Source organism: Exophiala bonariae (assembly GCF_035927105.1).
Source record: "Exophiala bonariae strain CCFEE 5792 chromosome Unknown scaffold_5, whole genome shotgun sequence".
Classification (NCBI taxonomy): Eukaryota; Fungi; Ascomycota; class Eurotiomycetes; order Chaetothyriales; family Herpotrichiellaceae; genus Exophiala; species Exophiala bonariae.
Window position 1 is genome coordinate 205,226 of NW_027042480.1, and position 17,422 is coordinate 222,647.

General features: G+C 48.2%; 6 protein-coding genes across 6 annotated transcripts; 4 read left to right on the plus strand and 2 right to left on the minus strand.

Annotated features, from left to right (window-relative positions):
* Nucleotides 1–2,162: 2,162 nt before the first annotated feature.
* LTR84_010849 (uncharacterized protein) lies at nucleotides 2,163–4,070 on the plus strand (the record flags this gene model as incomplete). The annotated part of the gene is made up of 6 exons (XM_064854383.1): nucleotides 2,163–2,351; nucleotides 2,551–2,683; nucleotides 2,740–2,996; nucleotides 3,086–3,140; nucleotides 3,203–3,290; nucleotides 3,341–4,070. 6 exons carry the CDS (start codon nucleotides 2,163–2,165, stop codon nucleotides 4,068–4,070), a joined length of 1,452 nt encoding a protein of 483 aa, XP_064709109.1.
* Nucleotides 4,071–5,479: 1,409 nt separating this feature from the next.
* Nucleotides 5,480–7,721, minus strand: LTR84_010850 (uncharacterized protein; the record flags this gene model as incomplete). Its single annotated transcript, XM_064854384.1, has 3 exons — nucleotides 5,480–5,698; nucleotides 5,752–7,378; nucleotides 7,429–7,721. The coding sequence occupies 3 exons, from the start codon at nucleotides 7,719–7,721 to the stop codon at nucleotides 5,480–5,482; spliced, it is 2,139 nt and encodes a 712-aa protein (XP_064709110.1).
* Nucleotides 7,722–8,606: 885 nt separating this feature from the next.
* Nucleotides 8,607–10,112, plus strand: LTR84_010851 (uncharacterized protein; the record flags this gene model as incomplete). Its single annotated transcript, XM_064854385.1, has 2 exons — nucleotides 8,607–8,823; nucleotides 8,878–10,112. The coding sequence occupies 2 exons, from the start codon at nucleotides 8,607–8,609 to the stop codon at nucleotides 10,110–10,112; spliced, it is 1,452 nt and encodes a 483-aa protein (XP_064709111.1).
* A 793-nt stretch (nucleotides 10,113–10,905) lies between these two features.
* On the plus strand, nucleotides 10,906–12,060 carry LTR84_010852 (uncharacterized protein; the record flags this gene model as incomplete). The annotated part of the gene is made up of 1 exon (XM_064854386.1): nucleotides 10,906–12,060. The coding sequence occupies one exon, from the start codon at nucleotides 10,906–10,908 to the stop codon at nucleotides 12,058–12,060; it is 1,155 nt and encodes a 384-aa protein (XP_064709112.1).
* Nucleotides 12,061–12,400: 340 nt separating this feature from the next.
* LTR84_010853 (uncharacterized protein) lies at nucleotides 12,401–13,864 on the minus strand (the record flags this gene model as incomplete). The annotated part of the gene is made up of 1 exon (XM_064854387.1): nucleotides 12,401–13,864. The coding sequence occupies one exon, from the start codon at nucleotides 13,862–13,864 to the stop codon at nucleotides 12,401–12,403; it is 1,464 nt and encodes a 487-aa protein (XP_064709113.1).
* A 1,543-nt stretch (nucleotides 13,865–15,407) lies between these two features.
* On the plus strand, nucleotides 15,408–16,836 carry LTR84_010854 (uncharacterized protein; the record flags this gene model as incomplete). The annotated part of the gene is made up of 3 exons (XM_064854388.1): nucleotides 15,408–16,215; nucleotides 16,273–16,513; nucleotides 16,566–16,836. 3 exons carry the CDS (start codon nucleotides 15,408–15,410, stop codon nucleotides 16,834–16,836), a joined length of 1,320 nt encoding a protein of 439 aa, XP_064709114.1.
* Nucleotides 16,837–17,422: the final 586 nt, after the last annotated feature.

The window sequence follows — 17,422 nt, forward strand, 5'->3', positions numbered from 1 at the left end:
TGCTTTATTTGCCCTTGTCAAGACATGTCATCGCTTTGCCTGGTGGATGGGTTTCCTAGGGGCACAGAGAGATGGAAGAAGTCGGCATAGATAAGCGAGCATGACCCGTTGGTCAGACTTGTCAACAATATATCTAGGGAAGTCTTCCCGACCATGGGGCAGCTTGATCAGGTTTACTATTGTAGCCTTCCACACAGCCGTGGGCTCTTGTGTAGGTAATCCACTCGCGGTCTAGATACATCAGGTGGGCCCTTCTTTCGCTTACCAGGGGGCCGGAGAAACAAACCATGGTTTTGACTTTGGCTCTCTTCGGGAGGACTTGTATATCCGGAGAAGCCTTGTCCGCAAGCTCTTGGGTCCGGTGAGTCATGCGGCGCAGTATGCTCGCTTTGACTCTCATAGCTGATAATTGTGACATGTCAATGCATGCTGTTTTCGATATTGCTAGGTAGAGGCTGATGGTGAATTCTCAACCATACTGGAACGAAAGGAAAATGGATTCGTTCCCCCTTCCGAAAACACAAACTTGTGAAACCGCTTGCGTATCGATGAACGTATGGATCGAAACAGCAGCTAGAATCGAGAAAGCAGTTCGTCAAGACTCAAGTTGAGGACAAACCCTAAAGAAATTTGCGTTTACCCTTAGGATATGGGAGTGAACTCTGACTTATTGTAAGGTAAGTAGTGTATATCTATCTTTCTCCTCAACAGCAACAGCAACAGCACTAATATATCTTAACGAGCTAGGTCAGCTTGACCTAATGACGGAAACATAATATTCACCTTCGCGAGATGCGGACTTCGACCTTATAGGGCTAGCTACCCTTAGGATGGCGGTACACTTTAATACCTGAGAGGCTCTCAAAGGGACGTTCCGAAAACGGGAATGGCAGGAGCGAAATCGCAAATGCCTAGAACTATAACAGAGTTACCCGATCGTTCCCAAATAATTCTCAGTGAAAATCCCTTCCTCGGCTTCTCTCTTTAAGACCAAGGATTGCTTTCCAATGTTTTTCTCCATGATCATTGATGATTGACGTCCTCTCGGATCATTCGCTTTCGTGGTTCGACTGCAAAGGGATACTGATCCAATGCTGTTATGGATTTAGGTGTGAAGCTTTGCTTCTCTAGCCACATGGTGTCCTCACCCCAGCCAAAAAAAGATGCTTCAAGGACCAGCGTTGGAAGCATGAAAGCTATCGGTGGGGTTTCGAAACCAATCGAAGTAAGACACATTAGGCATCTCTTGAAAGTCTCTACAGAGTATGAGGCTCTGGTATTGTTCCAGATCAGGTCCAGTGTGTTAGGTCACTGGCACAGCATCCAATAACCGATACTACGGAAGAGCAGCTTTCTTTTTCGCCAGCGCATATTTGTGCGAACTGCTTCGCATTACTTGGCCGCTACGGCTTTCTGATTATTGGAAGGGCGTGGATCTCGCCACGGTTATGCTTGAACGAAATCCTTGCAACCGAGATCCATACCCGCACTGGCGGCTACTCCAGGGCACGGTTGTGTCACGATAGCCACAGACAACGGACCCGAAGGGATATCACTGATCGGCATTTGAAAAGAGAAACGAACGACGATAATCACCCTTCCGATAAATACTTTGCTCAGTGTGTGATATGAAACATTGTTGGCCTGCATCATTCCAGAGTTTTAATCTTGACAATCCAAGACGAAGAGCATGAAGTTAAACATTTAATCTTACAGAGAAATATTCAACAATCTGCAACGAAATTTCTCCAAAGGCGATCAAAATCGGCGAAGGATGTAGGACCCCGCCAAATTACCTATCTAATGTGCTTCCAGACTTAGTTATATGTGTGGCTGACTGCTAAGTGTGTGGCTTGGTAACCACTTGGAACAATTACGGTAGCGATGCAGGCCTTACTTCTTGAGGAAGGATTCGTTAGTAATCCTCTGCAGCAAACACTTGAACATGGACGTCCAAGAACTCAATACGACCCATCATGAAATAGCAAAACTCACCCGATTCGATCATATTGTGCCCTATTGCGGAAGCACCCCAAACAACAGTTCACTCCTCGTCATACTCTTATACTCTTTATTAAGGACCTATTCCCAAGCAAGCTTGTGCTCTCAAGCTGTCCCTGACACATCAATATTCCTCTAACTGTCTCTGGATCGTGCAGATCATGCCTCGACTCCATTTTGAACGCGACCCTCGAAACCCAGTCGCCCAAGATGACGAGCCATTCAAGATTTCGAATAAATTTGAGTTCGTGTTGATGGGAGCCAAGGGAGGGTTGGACAGTGGTGGTATCAGTCAAATCAGAGCTCATACGACGAGAGAGTTGCATAAGTCGAGACGCAAAAAGAATCAGGTGAGTGATCGAATGAGATACCATGTGCCATCGGCAGCATCTTTGATCTTAGACACTGAAGCATAGTGTATTTGGCCAAAAAGGCCTGTCCATTGCCAGCCAACAGCACAACTGGCTGCTCTGAACAAGCTTTGGCTGTTGTTTCCCCTAAGCAAGCTTTCGTTGGCGTTTTTCAAAGCTGACATTATCAATAAAAAAGGCACTACAACCCATCAAACCGACTACAGCGGTCAATTTATATTTTGGATCATCTTTCGATGCGCTACATGCTTTACCACAGCTTCACCTTGAGGCTGGTAAACCTGGTTCATTGGATGAAATCAAGCGTGAGGGTGGGTCTATAAACTTCCGTCCCTTCCACAGTAGGGTTCTCACGTTGTCGGCCCAGTTTTCTCAATCTTTGATCAGGATGCAATGAAAGAGATAATATGGCCTGTTGGCACTAAAGATCCTACATTTCTCACCGGAATGCTCTTGATGAGCTCAGTTCATCTCGATAGCATGAGATCGGACACTCAGACAAGCATTACCACGACATTGAAACTCGAAGCTATTGCCTTAGTCAGGAAGAGAATCCGAGATGCAACTCCAAACTCCATTATTGTCGCACTCTCGGCGATTGCTTGTCTGGCAGTTTGTGCTTTGGTAAGTGAAATCCTCAGACCCTGGTCACTTATGGCGATCTCAATTTCCGTGGCGGACAGTGCAGACTTGCAGATGGCTGATTCCAGCAGCCTCGAGGAGAAACCGATGGCAGAGCAGAATATCTTATGCACCGCAAAGCCTATAGTATGTTGGCTTTGATATACTGTTTGACCCTCAGATATGGGCCATTTACTGATGATGTCTAGTGTTGCTAATAAAGGAAGCTATGAGGCTCAACCTGTATCTCGAGTCGAGATTCTGCAAGGAAACTCTAAGAATTATCACAATGATTGCGTATGCCAATAACAGATTCTCGAACTGGAACGTTGACTAACATCTCGTAGGATCGCTCGAAGATGTGGGATGCCTATATCAGGCCTTGCTCCACCTGCAAATTCGGCTACTTTGCTGAAAGAAATGGAATTCATCTTTGAAGACCAGTGGAAATCACGCATCGAGCCTGACCTGAGTTTATTCTCCCCACTTTACGATGGCCGAATTAACCCTTTGGATGATCCCTTCCCATACGTTGAAAGCAATCACCTCCATGTCTTACTGGAAATGATGCAAGAAATCATCACAATCTGGCTTCGACTAGGATCTTCTGAATGGTCAGCCTCGAGAAACGCCATGTCTCTGCTGGAGACCCTCCAGATAGGTATCTTGACAATGCCATCAGCACACATTCCCTCCTTGCCATGCAGTGGCGACTACGTCTACGAATGCTGTCGACTGATCTCGGTTCTTATGGTTCGTTCTTTCCAGGCTCGGTGTAGCTGGAAGACAATGGCAGGACGAAACTCGCTCTTGCCACAGCTCCGAGAAGCTCTACAAAAGACCGACGTAGGCGGCTTCTGGGGGAACAAACTTGGCCTTCTCTACTGGGTGATACTAGTCTTCCACAGTGCTGCCTTTGGAACCCCTGACTATCTTCTTGGTCACTCTGTGCAGACTAGGATCCACTTTGAACTGACATACTCGAGGACGGACTGGCATGGAGCCGTAAAGCCGATGATAGCTCTCAAGGATATCATCTTGTTGTGTGATGACCAACAGAGTGTCGCTCAAGCCTAGTGACGTTGATGCCACGGTCAATGACCCTCGGAGCTGCAACCCTTGCTGCTTGGCTGAGATTGGTGATAATGCACCTCTCAACAAGCCTGACATCTTGGAAGCGTGGTTACTGGTCTGAGCTGAAACCACCAGGGTGTGGAGATCCAAACTTCGCGAGATAATACTCAGTTGAGATCATGGAACTAGCCACTGCCGATCATTGTTGAATCGCGACATATTCTTCTACTTCCTGCTCAGTCTACTGATGCCCTTTTTTCCCCATTGTGGGGGGCAAACGCATACGACCTGTACGATAGCGGACCTTCTCAAATGCCCGGCCTTGCAACAGGCTTTGACTTGAAATGCGATTGCCTAGGTATTAGCGCCTTACGTGTCACCCTCCACGATTAAGCGCCTCCTAGCCCTTTGGTTGTGGACCTCTGAGCATCCATTTACTTTGCTGGTGATGACAGGAATCTCTACCCCGCAGACTCGATGCTGATGTCAGCGGCCCTCGACATACTGGACATCCACTGTGGGAGCTTCATAATTATTATCAAATCAATGGTGGAGTCCTCATGATCTTGATAAGTGGATTGAAGAACAAAAACTCCTTTCGATGAGAACGAGCACGCTGTTCTCGTTCTAGAACGCCTTTGAGATGACTTGCCGCTAAATATTGCGATTAGGACACTGCCTCGAGCAGAGTCGATCCCGCGAGCACCTTTATTGGTAGACCACGAGGAAGACAGCTTTACGACTGGCGTTGACAAAACACGAGGAGGTATGTCCTCAAACTAGGCTGAAGCTTGGCTCGGCAGGAATGAAACATTTGTGGACACTTGCAGGAGGCTCCAAATCCCAATTAGGAAGCAGTACTAGACCGAATACTGTTTCAACAACATGATTACCTAAGATGCCTTGAGAGCTTTGTCCGCCCTTTACAGCATCAATTTTCACGGAAGATGGTTGGGAGAGGATTGCCGAAGAGACACAGATTCTACCCCTTCGCTTGTTGCGGGTGCCAGATTTTGTGAATGAAAGGCAAGCGATCGTGATCCTTGGACGAATTTCACATCACATTAGGACAAGGATATTGACTACTTAGTACTATGCTGAAGGCTCCGGAAGCTTTACGCCGAATTAGGAAGGCCAGGAGTATACTGACCTGCGGAGGCTCAGGGGACTCTTCACAGGCCGATAAGTAATAATCGAAAAATGACACCAGAGCGACAACGACCCTGCAGCCTCATCGACCTCCGGGCAGCAGCGCCCGATATAGTTCTAGTTCTGTCCCATCCACCCCAGCCTGAAATGAGCCAACGACTAAGTAAGCATATTAAGCGGACGCCACATTTGTTGCCATATTGTTCGCCTCCAAATCAACACCACAAGCCTTATTAATTTATCTTATTGTCCTAGAATTCTATTCATCGTAGAGCATCGTAGCAAGCCTGCAAAGCTTTGACCTCGCCTTCCAAGGCTTGCTTCTCGTCCTCGATTGCCTGATAATCCTCATCCTGCAGCATGCTACGGAAAGTGCCTTCGTCAATACCAAAGTCACCACAGAACAGCGAATGGAGATCAGCCAGAAGATGGCGCTCGATGACTTGAATAACCACGTTGTCGATAAAGACTTCTCGTGAGACCTGGATGTATTGTTAGCCAACATTTCGGTTAAACAAGGGTAAAATATTCTCACTCTCAAGAATGCTAACATGTCTTCCGCAATAGTTTCTGCATTTTCTGTGGCCAAATCTTCCTGTCCTGCGATTTTCGAGATGTAGCTCGGCGTCATCCGAGGTTTGCGAGTGTTCGGGTCGGAGGATGTATTTTCCTCGACGTGTTGAGCTCGATTGAACATGCGTTGCAGCTTCTTGTGCTTGTTCTCCTGAGAAATGCGTAAGAATGTATGGTTTAGGGTCTTGGTTGATCTCCTGCGGTCGGTCTCAAGCTTTTGTAATTCAACTTTGGCATCGGATTTGAGTTTCTTGAGTGACTTGCGAATATCGGCAACGATCGTGCTGCCTACTTGTTTGGGAAGGCCAGGGACTTGATCCTGGAGGTGGTTATGAATTACTTCGTCTAGAAACTGGACGCAATGCTGATGAGCGATGTCCAAATGCTTGGAAGCAATGGAGTTCCAGCCATTCGAGTGTCTCCAGAAAAGCAAGTCCAATCTCTGTGGATCAAAATGGCCCGGTAATTCTTCGCCACGGGTTTCCTGCATCACCTTTCTAACCTGCTCGACCAAATGGGAGTTATCCAGGGGTAAAGTTCCATCTTTCGATGGCATGGTAATGTCGCTGCTTTCCTCAATCATCTCCCGCTGGAAATCCTCGTACTGCTCTTCAAGTCGTGATCTCAGATACAAGGCAGGGGATCCATGAATGTCTGAGAAGAAAGCATCATTGTATTTTCCATCAACCCCGACTGTTACCAGACGTAGCAGACTCATTCTTCCTCGCTGGAAATCTGCCCAGATGCGTTCGGGTTTTTTTGTCTTATCTTCAAGACGTTCCAAATGAGCGTACTTTTCTTCGAGCTTTGCGAGGATGTCTCTCTGGACCTGAGGCAGCTGGGTTCGGGTGTGCTCGTAAAGCAGTCGACTTAACCTCCGTCGCAAAGCCTCTACTCCCCAATATGCTGAATCCACTTCATGCCAATTTTTGCTAGAATCGGTGAAGAATTCATATTCCTTGTCATCTCGATCTTTCGAAGACGTTTCTTGCTCGACATCTTGGAAGCCCCGGTTCATTAGAACATGCCAACCCTTCTTGAAGCCAAATTCGACCATGGTTGGGGGTAGATTTTGAGCGTGCCTAATCCAATATCGTTCTTGCTTCGAGTTTGGGAGAGCTAAATCAGGTTTTGTTATTATTCCGAAGGTCCTTTCTCCGTGTGGATCGACTTCTCGTGCTCTTGACAAGATACCCTGCGTTTCGGCATCATTTCTTGCATCAACAACTACCAAAATGATGGATCGCTTCTGCGTGATCCACTCATCCACTACTGATTTGATGAGGTCGACGTTTTGCTTGTTTTTGGAATGAGACTCGATAATTCCAGGAAGATCAACCAAGGTCAAAGGACAATGGTCAGGGCCCGAAATCTGTACTCTCAATATGTCTCTGGAGAACGAACTGTTGTTATTGGAGATGCCCATTCGAATCTTTGCCTCTTCAATCAACCTAGGAAGATCTTTTGGGTCAAGATCTTGCTCAGTCTTGGACCACGTTATTGACTCCGATCCTACATGTTGTCTGGTGTTCGTCTTGTCAATAATGGAAACCTTGACGGATCGGACAGGGTCTCGCCGGAATTGGATTCTGCGATATGGTCAGCGGAAGTTCGGACGACCGAGCTGGTGAATACTTACTCGGTAACGAATCTAGTGCATGTGCTTTCTCCACGAGGGAAGGAGTATCCGCTGAAACCCTCGAGTGTCGAGCTCTTTCCTGAGGACTGACTCCCACAGACCACCAACTGCGGCAAATCCAATTCATGATTCACATCATGAGATCTCGCTTGGTCGATTGCATCGAGCAGGCTTCGTTCTGCAGTACTTTGCAGCGACAGCAGACCAGAAGTCGCAGTTTTGGCTCGTGAAGTACCCAGGCCAGGGACAGCAGTTAGGTTTCGCATTGGATTCTGACGGTTGAGATGAGCCATGAGACTGAGCAAAAGCAATTAGAACAGGGTACAATATTTTAGGCTGGAGGTTTAGTTCTAAGATTAAGTGTATTTGGAAATCATGACGGGAATATGAGCATCAACATCTCGCAGATCGACGCGTGTCCTACACTGCCTCAATATGCGATGAACTAGACTCTTGCCATCAAATACGAGGTACGCGAAGCTACCAGGCAGAAGCATTTGAGGCTATTGAACGCAGGATGCAGGGCTGGTAACAGCCTACCAGGCTGCTCATCCGTCCCAAAACCTCCGCCAGATCGACCAAATTTCGAACTCTCCTAGACCAAGAATGGTGATCACACAACGTGTTATCTGGCAAGAGGAGCCAGATCGATGGCATGATTGGCGGAAATGCAGAAGATCATATCTCTCTACATACGGGACTGGAGTCGGAGTGTTGAAAGTTGGGAAATGATCGCAGCCTGAGGAGTGGCGAGCACCTGCCAAGGCAGCCGAAGTGTGGCTGATCCAGGGTCCAGACTTTATGGTGGCGACACCTTATGCTAACTAACCTCGTACTTGGCTCCGATAGGCAGCCAGCTTCACCTCCTCCCGATCGTGGCGCTCCCTTGAAAGGCCATCTTTCGGGACGCGTGTCAGCGACATCTCAATCGGCCAGCGAGACCAAGATGATGCCAGATACTGGTCAAAGCGAATCCGCCTTGGAAGATCCCATCGAAATGTTGCGGCCTAGCAACAAGCAGGTGAAAGACTCCTGCGATCATGATCCTTTACACAGCCTGATAGGTAATTCCCCCTCTGATAGATCCTCCAGCTTTGACTTCTTCTGAATCGCTTTCTTGGTGCAGAGTAAAAGAACTTCACCCAAAGCTTTGGTTTACACCAATACATCTGAGCATTATGGCCCATGATTATTCGGAAGAGATGGTTCTTATCAACAGGATCGACAAGTCCTGGGCACCAGTTGTGTCATTCTGGCAACAATATCGAGCGTCCCATGGAAAGACCTCGAGTTCTGGCCAACTGGACTCAACAATCGAGTCAATGCGGGACAAAGTCTGTGAGGCTTACGATGGTTTTGCAGATGCCCTTGGGAAGAATTTCGTCAGAGGAGACCGTAAGCCAACAATTTATCTCTTCACATTTTGATCCCGCACTAACTGAAGGTTAGATTTATTCGAATCAGACATGGACGACATCGAGAAAGGAGTGCTTAGCCAGTTATCAGCTTCACTTAGGGCTCTTTCCAGCACTACAAATCGCCAACCTGAATCCTCACACGATCACGAGGCTGAGTCAACAAAGCTGGCCTTGAGAGCGATTGCTGGGACTATACGCACACTAGAACGTCTGGCCTCCCGCTTGGGATACAACGTCCAATCGAGCAAAAGCATGGGAGATTTATGTGACGATTCGCCTGATATTGACTGGTGCAAGGGTGCCTTGCTGGTCCAACAGACATCAGCGTCTCACCAATTCATTCTAGCTCAACCTGACAGTCAACTTGCCAAAGTCTGCAAATTCTGTTACCTGGAAGTCAGCGACTACCGATCCAAAGCAGTCCGTCACACAGATCAAGACTGGTCTGCTCTTGCAAGCTGTCATGTCTTGGCCTGCTCGTCATTCAAAGACCGCCGAGCAGCCTATCGCTGTTTCGGGTGCTATATCTCTGGGGTCAGCAAGATCCACACCTCAGCGGCGGCTATGCTCGATCACCTCGCGGCCTGTGAGGAGTTCAATGAGAAACGCACAAGATCTCAGTCGCCACCAAGGACGACGACAGCAGGTCACAAAGTACTCCCTTCAAGTCATGTCCAGTCCTATTCCGATAGTTCGGCTTCATCTACACCATCAACCCCTTCATCCAGCAGTACTCATTCTACCATTCCGCCATCCATCAAGCTTCGGACTCAAGCTTCCCAACTCGCAAACCAAACTCCCATTTCAACGCGCGGGCCTCCTCCCGTGCCTTCCATGGAAGCAGGCCCTGCTTACCCACCGCGTCCCGAAACGCAGAATTCTGTGCAAAGAGTTCCTGGCACCTTTCCGATGGCAGAACCTATCGAAAATCCCAGGCAACCATACCCAGAAGCACCTAATTTTAACGCCCATCAACAATCATCCAATCTCTTTCGTCCACCAACCTTGACTCCTCGAAAGCCCATCCCAATTCCTTCCGCCCAACCTTCGTTGTCGCCACAATCTCCATCCCGCACGCCTCACACAACCTGGAGCCCTCACCCCGCCGAACCCGCAGCCCCACTAGTCTCCAGCCTCCCCCCACAGGTGAGACAATTGATGGAGCTGGGTGCGACGAAGCTTGAGGCAGAGAATGGATTAAAGGAGATGAATTGGGATGTGCCACAGGCAGTGGACATGATTTGGCGGAATCGGCAAGATGGCTGAGGGTGTTGAGGATTTATGTGGCAATTTGAGACAGTAGAGGAGGGCTGAGAAGATTTTACGGGGTTGGCAAAGTTGGATGGGTCATAAGGGGTGTTTGGGGGTGCTCATGTGAAATGACATGCATTTTCTGGTCTGAGCATGAATATAGCGCATTGCTAACCATAGTAATATGTAATCAGCCTATTTTCTGCTATCATTACACAAAAGATACTAATCTATGTATTCCTAATTTTCAATATGACTTTTTAACGGCAGAAGAGTCCAAGATGCAGCCTGACTCTCAGGGCCTCACCACCCCTGATTGGCCAGCCTCGTCATCTCGGCTCCTCGGCTCTCAAGATGGGACGGCGGCATACGTCATCGGAACTGAGCCTTGAGCGTGCAAAACTCGGCAGTTGCAAATTGAAGAACAAATGTACGGAACTGGGCAATCAAGATCGTGTTTTCGCTCCTCCGAATTGTCCACTTGTGGATCATCATGTCCAGAGTGATTCGATAATCGATTTGATTTCTACCGTCGTTCATGCCTTTCTCTTGGCGAGAGTTTGCACGGTCACTTGACAACAAGTTTCCTGAGTTCTTCTTGTATTCGGTGATTAATTGATGCAGTAAAGCAACATCGATAACAGATTGTGATTCCCAGTATTTATCGAGTGAAAGCATATCCAAATTTGGTGGCATTGTACTTCATTTCGGTTGCAGGATATTCGCAGTTGTATCGAGAGGTGTTTCTCAATCTAGCCTCCACGAAGTGATATCCCAAGGGACATCTTGCACGAAATCCAAATTCACGATGCCACTCCCAACAGGTGTCTACCGCGCGGACCAAGTCGGATCGCTTCTCCGGCCAAAGGAGATTCTAGCCACTCGTGAAAAGATAGCAGCTGGAGAGGCCTCATCATCTGATCTGCAGAAACTCGAGGACAAGTATATTGCCGATGTCGTCAGCAAGCAGCTCCAAGCAGGGCTCCGGTCCATCACTGACGGCGAGTTCCGCCGCGCTTTCTTCCATCTCGATTTCTTGCAGCATCTCGATGGAATCGAAGTACAGGGCAGCCTGAACTCGACAAATAAGTCGAAGGGCGGATGGCAGCCACCCAAGTTAGTCGTGACTGGCAAGCTAGGTCACAGCAAGCCCATCCAGGTCGCGGACTTCAAGTTTCTTGAGAGCCAGATTGCTGCGGCCGGTGGTGAGAGCAAATACGGAAAGGTCAGCACGAAGGTCGCCATCCCGAGTCCTACGATGGTGCATTTCCGTGGAGGCCGTGAGAGCATTGACCTCGAGTCGTATCCTTCTCTGGATGAATTCTTTGATGATCTAGCCAAGGCGTATCAGGAGGAATTGCAGGATTTGTACGATGCTGGCTGCCGATTTGTGCAGCTCGATGACACGAACCTGGCGTATCTCTGTGATCCGAACATGAGGTCTGCCGCCGAGGAACGACATGGCAGTGATGCGAAGAAGCTTGCCAGTCAATATGCGGATTTGATCAATCGTGCGATTGAGAAGCGACCCAAAGACATGACAATCGGCATTCATCTATGTCGAGGAAATCACCGCAGCCAGTGGTTTGCGCAGGGCGGGTATGAGCCTGTTGCAGAGGTCCTGTTCAAAGATCTCAACGTTGATGTCTATTTCTTGGAATATGACGACGCTAGGTCAGGTGATTTTAGCCCCTTGCGCCATCTACCAGAAGATAAGGTGGTGGTCTTGGGGGTAATGACTAGTAAGAAGGGCGCTTTGGATGACAAGGAGGCCATGATTCAAAGGATGAAGGAAGCCAGCAAGTATTGCAAGAAAGGCCTAGATCAGCTCTGCATCAGTCACCAGTGTGGGTTCAGCTCCACAATGGAAGGGAACGAACTGAGCGAGGACGAACAGTGGGCAAAGATTCGACTGGAGGTTGAGATCGCAAAAGCGCTTTGGGGAGAAGACTTGTCTAAGTGATTATCACGGCTATGATTCCGAACTGGGATTAGCGCTATGCCTCAACGCACCGGTTAGCTTACCAGACTGGAAACTTTCGCAACTCGAATCACCCCTCGTTCTGTCCTTTTGGATCAAATCGCGCATAAAGTGTGCCAGTGAGCACTTCGAGGGTCGAGTCAGGAGTCCGGATGAACAACGGCTCATTAGGAATCTCTTCGGTCCACAGCACAAGCATATTTGACAATTCAATCGGGTTAACAAAAATCATTGCTTGACTGGGTCTATCTGGGGTATTCTAGTATAGCCTTCATAATAGCATACAACATCATAGATATAAAGGCCGTCACGTCTCCAAGAATCATTGCCATTTCTGGAAAGATATAGTCTGGAGCCATCTGCTGAGATTGACTATCAGCCGATCCACCCGTCGGAAATAATCTGCGGACCACATCATACAGATACTAAGAACCAAGATCCCTGGTATGTATGCAGGATATGAATCTCCGAGATATATTGCCTGCCATGGAACCAATACCTTCAGATACAGGACATCGATCCATAGTACGTGTATCGCATAGATTCCGAACGAAAGATCGCCAATGTACTGCGAAAACCCCCAGGTAAAGGGCTGTTGCAGGATTGTGCAAGAGTCGAGAGCTAGGATGACCAGGAAAGCGCCGATGCTGAGCCAAAAGGTGTAGGCTGCGTCTCCGAACCAGGGGGGAATGAAGTGAACTAGGTATTGAAATGGGAACGGTCCAGCTGCACCCAAATTAGGTGGATCTGGTTGCCCGAGTAATAGTATACCAATGACTAGAGCGATGGAGGAGCCAATGGGCGTTGCAATTGCTTTAGATAGTTGCCACAATTTTGAATGTCGCGACGAAAGCTTTTCGTTCTCTTCCATTGGTAACGTAGGGCGACCTAGCCGTTCCGGATGTCGCAAGAAAGACAATTCTGCAATAAACATTCCTAACAGGAACTCTGGGATGTAAACACATCTCCAGAAATAGCAGAGCAAGACAACAACCCAAAGATATAGCATTCGGGATCGAACCGATAATTTGGCGGCCGAGATTGCGAAGCAGAACAAGATGATGCTACCTCGATATTCAATAGGTATTGTCCACATTTGACCTAGGTATGGTGTAAAGAAAACCCCTGGGTGCATCCATCCATCGATGTTTGCAAAAGGATTACTGAATGCGATAGTCGAGAGAAGCCAATTCCACATTTGGGCCAGAAAGGTTGGTTGCGCCAGGTCTGGGAGAGGAATAAACCATCCCAAGCTCACACAGCATGCGGCAATAAAAGTGGCGACAGAAGTCGAGCCATACAGCCGTAACCATCGGCGGAACATGGATGACGAAAATGCGTCGAGAAGTAGAGCGCTCTCCTGGTTCCGTATCAACTTGAGCATTCGGTAGCTTAAGACATAACCTGAGATGACGAAGAAGACTGCGACCATGCCAGGGCCACCAAGGATGAAGGTGCGAATGAATGGGAGTCGAAACACCCATAGTGTTGTTTCTTTCCAACCGTGGTAGAAGAAGACTATAACAGCGGCGTAACCTCGGACAGCATCAAGATATGCTGTTGGATGTAATTTGGCTTTTGAATATTCTTTTCGCCCTTCTGGATGTAGATAACGAGGAAGTAAGGTCCAGAGGCAATTCAGTAAGAGAGTTCGATGGTCAATTCTCCTCCATGTCTTCTCGTTGCGCTCTGAGGCTGCCGTCAAATGGATTCCATCGTCATCAGGAGTATCATGGGTCGTATTTGAAGCTTCACAATTGTTCAACAGAGGAGTTTCCTGCTCCATCGATCTGATCGTGGCTCTCCCAGAGAGCTAGCACCTTGTCCTTGGAAGATGAACAATCAGACCGACCGCAAAGAACAGAAACGCGTGATTCGCGGCATGTTGGCTGGAGATATAGGAATAATATCTACCTATCGAGCAGGGTGAGAACCCCCTTACGGGATGAACACGAACACTGGTCCAATCTCTGTGACTGCTTATTGCCAAAGGGGTGACAGTGTTTATGCCAAGGAAGTTATGGCGGAAGCCAAAGCTGCTAGTTGGCCTTCCCCAGGCGATTTGAATGGGTAGAAATTGCGGGGTTGTCAATCTGAAAGGTCTCATTGGCCATTAGAAGAATGAGAAACTGTTTTAGCCGAGGACGTTTTTCACGGCACTAACCTAGAAAAAGATAGCGTCCAGTTACAACAAGCCACCACTTTTGAGCGACTGGCCCAGGCTTTTCCTCCCTTTGCAGAATTCTGGACGCTTTGTCGCACGCACGGCCACAAACGCGTCAACGACAGCTCTCGGAGATCTCGGTTAGCAAAAATGGCAGCACTGTTGTGATTTAAGATCTAAATGATCGTCGAAGTTTTGGTAGCGGCGTCACAGGTTCATAGACCCCTTGACCGAAGCGAACGCCAGAAGGAAGGATTCTATCAGGCTTGCCCTTGGCAAATAGTAAGCTGAGGAGTTCACCCTCGAACGAACATTCTTGCCTGCTGAGACAGATTCCAATTTTCCCTCGATCAGTTCCACTGACAGGGGCTCCAATACTCAAGATAAAATGTTCAACAACTAACCCAATGCATCTGGTCCGAAATCCACTGATCAAGAGGTGGCCACAACGCTCATGCTTGGTAGCTGTCGAAACATGTCATTCATCTGCACCGACCTCATTCAACTCCAGAAGCCGTTAAAGCCAGAATCACACCAAGATACATGTCAAAGAAGACATATGCATGCCAGAACGTTCGAAGCTGGTCATCGTTCGCGGCTTCCTTGCGGTTGGAGAACCCCTTCAACAACGACGGCTTTAACGCGATGGAGTATTCGTGATCAGTTATCGGAGACTTCACTGTCGTGGAACTTCATTTCTAATGATTCAAAATATGTCTCGGGTCTTTTTTGACCAATTCGGAGTCTATTCTTGGCTTTCTCAGCATAGATGCAATAATGCATTTGGTTGTTAGTACTCCTGCTTGTCCAGACCGGCTTTGACTGATTGGCCGATAAGCTATCGGGTTTGTTATCACGTTGCAGTGTCTGCAACTGGTTCGGGTTTGTCCGCTGGATGCCGGCCCGGCTGCAGAGTAGAGCAGAACACAGGACGAGAATCACGTGTGGGCGACTCAGGTCAACTTTCTGGAAGGGTTTTCTGTAAATGGTTATAATGACCTTTTCTCTCCCCGCATACTGACCCTCTTCGGGTAGTCCACACCGCCACCGCCGAAAGAAATCCTAGCGCCTAGAGATATTGAATATATTCTTGGGTACGCGTCGGATTTGTTGATGTTGATCGGTACACAGCAAGCAGTTTCTCGTTCAACATTAAAAATTCACAATGGGCTCCGGCGAAAAATCATACATCATTGTTGGCGCTGGCGTTTTCGGAATTTCAACTGCTTACCACCTTATAAGAAAATATCCAAACGCATCTGTGACTGTGGTTGATCGGGATGCCTACGATGCAGAAAGTCGTGTAGCTGCATCTTGGGACTGGAACAAGGTGGTACGCGCTGACTACGACGACATCGTTTACTGTGAATTGGCTCTCGAGGCCCAAGACATATTTCGAAATGACCCATTATGGCAACCACACTTTCACCAGACGGGCATATACTGGATATGTCGAACCGACTATGCACAGGACGTCATTGACAACTACAAGAAACTCGGGCGAAAGGCGGAACTTGCCGCCGTGCCTTTTGAGGAAGCTCGTAAGCTGTACGGAGGAGTCTTCGACAAGGCTCAATACGATGGGGTCAAAGATGTGCTGGTCAACAAAACAAGTGGCTGGGCAGCCGCAGGAGATGCCTTGCGAGCAGTGACGAAGAAATCCATCGAACTCGGTGTCAAATACGTGACTTCTGAAGTGTCAACATTGCAGTTCGATAGCCAGAATAACTGCACCGGAGTCAGACTAGTGTCAGGAAAGGTGTTGGAAGCTGCGCATGTTATACTCTGCACCGGTGCTTACACCTCTAAACTGCTGGAGCTGAGCGCTTACAAGAGTGGTATCAAGGACCTTCCAGCAGGGGACAGAATCGTGGCTGGAGGAATCACCACTGGCATGACAACACTTGACGACAAGTCATATGGACAATACGCTGAAATGCCAGTGGGTGTCCAAGGTTATACGACACAACAAGGTGAGTGGGCCAAGGTATATCATGCGGCTTTCAACGAGAAACTAACTCCTCCCACAGGCCCCTTCATTGGCAGCCTTCCACCAACTAAAGACCGGGAATTGAAATGGTGGGGCCAAACAATATTTAGCAACACGAAGGAGGTTGTTCCTGGTCGATACTGCTCCATGCCTCCCCCTGAAAAGGACTATTCCCAATGGAATGCCTCAAGAAGAATGAAGGAGGACATTGATCATGCAAATAACGTTTTCTACGGAGAACGGGGTGCAAACTGGAAGATGGAGAAGTACCGGGTTTGTTGGTAAGTCTCCGCCATCCAAGTAAAGTCGAAGTCAGGGCTGACAACATGAAAGGGACGCATTTACCACCACTTCCGACTTCATCATCTCCCCCCACGCAGCCTCAAAGGGATTGTACATCGCGACTTGCGGTTCATTCCACGGCTACAAGTTCTTCCCGGTACTCGGCAAGTATATCGTCCAGATGTTGGAAGGCGACCTGCCTCAAAACCTGTCCGACAAATGGGCCTGGAACCGAGACCGACCGGACCCTGCTCTCAACCCAGACTTCCCAAGGGTAGAGATGAAATATTTACTAGACTTCAACAGGACTTCAAAATTGTAGACGAAGTCCTCGTCGACCTGATTTGTTAGAATTTAGCCGCATACGGTCTCGGTTATCTAATACATATGTTGATTCTGGTACTGCGCTGGAAAACTACTCTTTGATATCATTATCTATTCAATTTTGAAATGGCCATGATACTTTAACGCTATGATGTTGATTGCACAGTGCAAGCATCCTCACGAAACGCTGGGCCTCATAGATGGAGCTATTAGGCACCAAAGACTGCCCAATGATTTGGTGAAGCCAAACCTATATCATCCGCCTCGATGCTTGTGACAGATTTGCTATCCGACCACGCAGTCAATATCTCACACATTGTTCGAGGCCGTCAAGAGTGCCTGGAAGATACCGAGATCACGACATCATTGCAGTTCTTGGTAATTTTGCATCCACCACTGCCTCCGTCAAGTGTGATTCATTCTTGATTAAGCTAGGTAGCAGAGGATTTCCGATTGAGCACGAGACGATCTAAATGCACTCGATGAGCCAATCGATATGAGTACCTTGGTGGCTGCTGGCATCATTGGGCAGCTACGGTGTCGGTGCGACTTGCGCTCACTTGTCACGCTTCCTTTGACATTGA